Below are 6,380 nucleotides of genomic sequence, written 5' to 3'. Positions count from 1 at the left end.
AACAACAACAACTGGTTGGCTGAGTCCGTTTCCAGACCTGAACTGTGATTGAGGGTTACTGTCTCAGGTTCCACTAGTCTCTCTGTAACCAGTAAGCCTGGAATTTAAAAAACAATTTTCAGTTTTGTTCCACATTTTCTCCCACTTGTTCTGGGACCCTCTGATGTCATCCCTATCAGCAGTTGGTAGTGGTAGCCAGGCACTAACTAATGTTCATGTGATCCGTTGATCTGTTGGACTACTTGATTCTAAGCTTCTTCAATTTTCATCACTCTTCTTTCTTTCACACATGGAGAGACCAATAGTTACACCCTAAATGGCCACCCATGAGTTTTAAGATCCCAATTTGTAGTTCCCTGCATAAATCATGTAATTGCCTGATTCAGAATTACCAATACCTGTCCATTTCAGCTCACTTGTGTCTATAATAGAATCCTGGTGTGTTAATGCATTGGATTGCACTCAATAACAACGTCTAGGATATCTATCTTTATGTGTTCCAGTTCATTATTGATGATGTCCTCATGTGGCATGGTAAGATAAGCACTAGACTACAAGGTTGGTTTGAACTGCCAGGTCGGTGTTTCAAACTCACCAGCCACTGCTCAGAAACCCTGTACTATACGGGATTGCTATGAGTCAGAGTCAGAACGACGGCTCATTATAACAACAACAAAGACTTCAAACGAGGAGCTCTGGTAATGTAGTGGTTAGCATCTGGCTGCTTACAGAAAAAAACAGCAGTTTGAATCCACTATCAGCTCTGTGAGAGAAAGACTAAGTTTGATCCTCCAGTGAAGATGCTGTGAGTGGAACAGAAGCAGCATCATACTTCATACCGTCTATGTTCTGAATATTAATAGATATTTACAAGCGGTTTCTTCTCATTTTGAGTTGTGCCCCATCAGCAAATGAAAATGAAGGTCCAGAAAGCTCTACTTTGAGGAGGAAACTGTTCCCCAGTTGTATTTTGAGTGCTTTCCAGTCTGAGCAGCTCATCAACAGGGGTCATCATTCAGTTATTTATAAGGTTTTCCTTCTAACCAGAAGTGGGCTGCCTGTCCCTCCTAGTCTGGAAGCTCTGTTGAAACTTTTCACCATGGCTGACCCTGCTGGTATTTAAAATACTGGAGGCAGGGCTTCCAGCATCCCAGCAACATGCAAGCAACAAGAGTTGTGGCCTCAGGCAATTTTAATGAATAACTCCACAAATCTTGATTTAGATCACCTGGCTATAAAGAGAGAAAAGTAGGGAAGCTTTTTATGTTATATCCCAGGGTGCTCTGATCTCACCTTCCCACTGCCAAGTTTCTGGCTGCACCGGTGTAAAGACTGCTAACACTGCGAAGTTTTGATGAAGAGTGTTGCCTTTTTTAAAGTATGTTGGAGCAATTTAGAACGATTAATGGGAGCCTAAAATGAGGGTCTGCTCCAGATTTGTGAGTTCCGTTTCAAGTTCTCTTGAAAACCTTGATGTGGTACACAAATAACCGCCTGAATGTGAGAGGGTCACCACACCCTAGACCAACTCGGGAACCTTGCCGGGTTTGTGCGCCCCTATCCCCGCCCACCCATCAGTTCTGGTCACGCATGCGCGGAGCGGTGGGCCGGAGAGTTGTAGGTTAGGAAATGGCGGCTGCAGGCTTGGTCGCTGTGTCCCCCGCCGCCGAGTGCTCTGGCCCAGTAGCGTCAGGAGGTAACTTCTCCAGCATTAACTGCGGCCCAAGCTCTGGGGTGTGCCCTGGTCCAGGCCCAGGTTCATGGAGCCGTTCCCTCGATCGAGCCCTGGAAGAGGCGGCGGTAACTGGGGTGTTGAACCTGAGCGGCCGGAAACTGAGGGAGTTTCCCCGAGGAGCGGCCAACCACGACCTGACGGACACCACCGGAGCCGGTGAGCGGGAGCGGGACATCCCTGCAGGGTGGGGCCCCTCGGGAGGCCGCTACTGCCGAGGGTGGAGGAGTCGGGCGTAGTTACTGCCGTTGATCCAGTAGGCTTTGGGACCAGACCGCGTAACTGGGAGAAGCTCAGCGCCCCAGCCCACCCAGCCCTCGGGGCCTGCGGGCTTTTTATGTTATATCCCAGGGTGCTCTGATGCGGGCCACAACCAGCATCTGGGGCGCGGCGGGGAGCGCTGCCTCTCTGGGGGAAGGGGGCTGGCGGGGTTGGGTCCGCCACTTCGTTCACGGGGGAGGCAAGCCCGTGCCCCGCCCTTTAGGATTTGGGGTGCCAGATTGATTCTCTAAGATTTGGGGATCTTGTGCACTTTGAATAGATCCGAGTAGCAGAGATCTCTCGGGTCGCTACATTGTCAGAAAAGCTTTGAACGCCTCAGCGGAGTTTTTTCGAAAGAGTTTTTGTTTTATTACTGTGAACCAGGGCGTTGTAAACTTTTCTTTCTCTGCCGTCATCTAGTTGACTTGTAAAAAAATAACGAGAGCCCACCTTCAGATGAAGGCCCATTAATCTCCGTTTAGTAAATAATGACTTCTCAGCTCTTCTTGGATCGCTTACCATGTCTGTCCTCGCTTTCCCCTTTTTAACCGTTACTTAGTTCCATCCCCCTCTTAAAAAAAAAAAAAACACAGATAAGAGACTAAAAGCCTAACAAATTAGGCACTATGGTAGGGAATAATGTCGGGTGACTGAAGCATTCAGCATAGTGTTGTCCTCTTATGTTTAAAATATCCCTTCCTCAGAGACTAGATTAAGAACTAAGTCCGACTAAGATTTACAGAAATGCAAGGAGGGGAACAACAACAAAAAACCCTTATACAGGTTTTGTTGCCTGATGTGATTGACATTTAATATGATGCCTTTGCGACAAAAGAATGTGCAATATTTTGTGTGTTATATTTATTCAGGTTAATTTATTTTAAAAGCTTTGTATGTTTGTGCACTCATAAAAGATTGGTAAGTATTGCATGCAGAGGGGTTCATGCACGTTAGAAAAGTAACCGAACTATTCAACTAATTCAAGAAACAAGTCTTTCCAAAGAGAAACTTTTAGTTTAGTGCAAAATGAAAGACATTAAATGCCCGTTTATTTCGTCTCTTTTTTTAAAGTTTTTGTACTAGATATCTATATCATCTATATAGATGATGTTGTTGTTAAGTGCCGTCGAGTTGGTTCCGACCCATAGCGACCCTGTACAGGGTTTCCGAGGGTGTAAATCTTTACGGGAGTAGAAAGCCTCATCTTTCTCCCGCGGAGCAGTTGGTAGTTTCGAACCGCTGAAGCGGTTCGCAGCCCGATGCTACCAGAGCTCCTTATTTATATAGATAGATATAGATATAAATGAAAGACATTAAAATTAATTTTTTGTTAGATAAATATGAGAAGCCACATGGCTTTTGCATTTGCTCTCACAAGCAGCATTTAAAATGACCATTCATATCCACAATTTCATGATTGTGTTTAGAAGAGCTAGATGGTATAGTGTTTTCATATGGATGTGAGTCATTAAGCCTGAAGCTAGAAAGAATAAGTTGATTACAGGAGTTTATCTAGCTCATTATCTCACCAGCTTTTTTAGCAGCAATATATTGAGCCTTTAGGAAATAGTTTAACTGACAAAGAAAACCCAAGTGTATTTATGAAGATTAATAATCTCAGTAAAGTTTCCCCTAACTTCTGTTTTTAAGTATATTGTTATCCATGCTTATTTTTATTACTTTAATGGTTTTATATTGTCAAGTGTCATCAAGTCGATTCTGACTCATAGTGATCCTCTACAGGGTTTCCAATGAGCAGCTGCTGGTTTGAACCGCCAACATTGTGGTTAACAGTCAAGTGCTTATCCTACAGCATCACACCAGTTATGCTCTGTTGTTGTTAAAGTGCTGTCGAGTCAGTTCAGACACATAGGGACCATGTATAGGGTTTCCGAGGAGCAGCTGGTTAGTTTGAACCACTGATCATCAAGATCAAACCAACATTGTAGTCTAGCACATTAACCCATAGTGCCACACCGGGACTCTCAGGCACAATTTAACTCTATTGGTCTCAGGTTAGAAGAGGCTGCAGTTTTTGTGGGCTGTTGGTTCCATGGATTTGTTTCTTTTTTGAACCTTTGATTTCCTTCATTCTCTTTTGCTTCATATGAATAGAGACCAGTAGTTGTATCTTAAGTGGCCTTTGCAGACTTTTAAGACCCCAGATGCTATTGATCAATGTAGATCATTATCTTTGTGAGCTATGTTATGTCAGTTGACTAGGTTGTCCCCCGAGACTATGCTTTTTAACCCTGTAAAACAGCCCCATGAGTTGTTTGTATGTGTAGTAAGCCTCTGTAACTGTTCTTTATATATTTTGTTATATATGTGATTATGTATGTAACACAAACAACATGTATATACAGTTGTCTACAGGTACACCTCGCTATGAGTCAATCAATACCAATTCCATGGCAGTTAACACTGGTGGTACACCTGGAATCCTGATGTGGCGTTGTAGGATAAGCACAGGACTGTTAGCTGCAAGGTTGGCAGTTCAAACCCACCAGCTGCTCCTCAGAAACCCTATACAAGTGTTGCTATGAGTCTAAACCAACTCAGTGGCACTTAACAACAACAGCTATAGCAAATACAGTTTTGCAGCAAGAGTAAAAACAACCAAAACATGTGTGTGATTACATGGATAGATATGGATGTATGTATGTGTATAGAAAGACATATTGCAAGTAAATACATGTGCATGTATAGGGGTATCTGTTATGTTAGGTGCCATCGAGTCGTTTGTGACTCATAGTGATCCTTATTTAGGATTTCTGAGGAGCAGCTGGTGGGTTTGAACTGCCAACCTTGTGGTTTGAAGTCCAGTGCTGATCCTCTAGCGCCACATCAGAAGGCCACATATACATCCATATATATCCATGAGACTGTGCACATGTTTTTTGGTTGTTTTATACTTCTGTTGCAAAATTGTATTTGCTATAGCATATACTGTAATTGTCCCGTTTTCTCATGTACTTCTTAGTGTCCTTACCTACCTTGGTCAGATTATGCTGACTTCATCTGTATTTGGTCTTGCCTTTCTCATCACTAAAAATAGGCGTCTACAATCTAGAAAATGATTCCCCTTCCTCACTCCCCAGCCCTCTGCTGTCCATCTTAATTAACCATCTACGAACTTTGCTTTACATGTATATATATCATCTGTTCTTGCCTTTTTATAGTAATTGTTTGTTGTTAAGTGCAGTCAAGTCAGTTCCTACTCATTGTGACCCTGTATAGTGTTTCTGAGGAGTGGCTGGTGGGTTTGAACCACCGACCTTGTGGCTCAAACTGACCTTTGCAGTCCAGTGCATTATCTTGCAGCGCCCATACAATATTTGCCTTTTTGTGATTGACTTATTTCACTCAGCATAATGTCCTTCAGATTCATCCATGTTTTAAGATGTTTAGCAGACTGCTCGTTATTCTTTATAATTGTGTGGTATTCCATTGTGAATATGTGCCACAGTCTGTTTATCCATTCATGTATTGATGGACACTTACGTTGTTTCCATCTTGTTGCTGTAGTAGATAATGTGTACATAGGTGTACACATGTCTATTCTTGTCATTACTTTTTTTTTAAATTTAGAAAAAAGGAAAGTAGAATTTTATTGTGAACTGAGTGATGGTTTACGTGGAAGAACACTGGCATAACGCATCGTTTCATTGCATTGATTACAATTTCCTCTATGCATCATCATTCAACAGTATTTGCTTCCACTCCCTGTTTTTGTTTTTTGTTTTGGGGGAGTGGGGAGGAGAGAGGGATGTACACAGAAACACTCAGGAATATATAATAATTTAAACAACCAAAGGGCACGTTGTGCAAGCCTGCCTCCTGACTGCTAGCACCCAGCTGCTCTCTTTCCATGAGTCTAGAGTTCTCAGCTGCTCCCTTTCTCCATGTCCCTATCTCTGCCTCCATCTGTGGTGTCACTGCTTCTCTGGATATGGTCCCACATTCTGCTTGTGCTCTTCTCCCTTGATGGTCCTAGGGTCATCTGTTTCTGTACTGTTCGTGTAACTACTTTTATACCGCTAGAATGTATACCTAGAAGTGGAATTTCTGGAACATAAGGTATTTATTCTTCCAGCTTTTTGAGGAAGTGGGGTACTGTTTTCCATAGTGGCTGTGCCATTTTCCAGCCCCAACTAACAGTGTATTAACATTATAAACCCCATGCATCCTTGCCAGCATGTGTTTTGTGCTTTATTAATCATTGCCATTTTATAGGGGTGAGGTGGTACCTCATTGTACTTTTGATTCACAGTTTTCTAATGGACTCGACCACCACTTGTCGGTCAGTTTGTTGTACTGTGGTGGCTTGTGAGTTGCTGTGATTCTGAAGGCTATGCCACTGGTATTTTAAATACCAGCAGAGTCA

The 6,380-nt window shown here is 42.9% G+C and overlaps 1 protein-coding gene across 1 annotated transcript in view; it reads left to right on the top strand.

Annotated features, from left to right (window-relative positions):
• The first annotated feature begins 1,629 nt into the window (after positions 1 to 1,629).
• Positions 1,630 to 6,380, top strand: part of LRCH3 (leucine-rich repeats and calponin homology (CH) domain containing 3) — a 140,647-nt gene continuing 135,896 nt past the window's right edge. The window contains exon 1 of the mRNA XM_006869380.1: positions 1,630 to 1,891. Within this exon, the coding sequence (XP_006869442.1) occupies positions 1,630 to 1,891 (262 nt within the window). The remainder of the gene's footprint in view (positions 1,892 to 6,380) is intronic.

Source organism: Chrysochloris asiatica, unplaced genomic scaffold (genome assembly GCF_000296735.1).
Source record: "Chrysochloris asiatica unplaced genomic scaffold, ChrAsi1.0 scaffold00130, whole genome shotgun sequence".
Taxonomy (NCBI): domain Eukaryota; kingdom Metazoa; phylum Chordata; class Mammalia; order Afrosoricida; family Chrysochloridae; genus Chrysochloris; species Chrysochloris asiatica.
The sequence above is the reverse complement of the archived record's forward strand: the minus strand, read 5'-3'. Positions and strand labels throughout refer to the sequence as shown.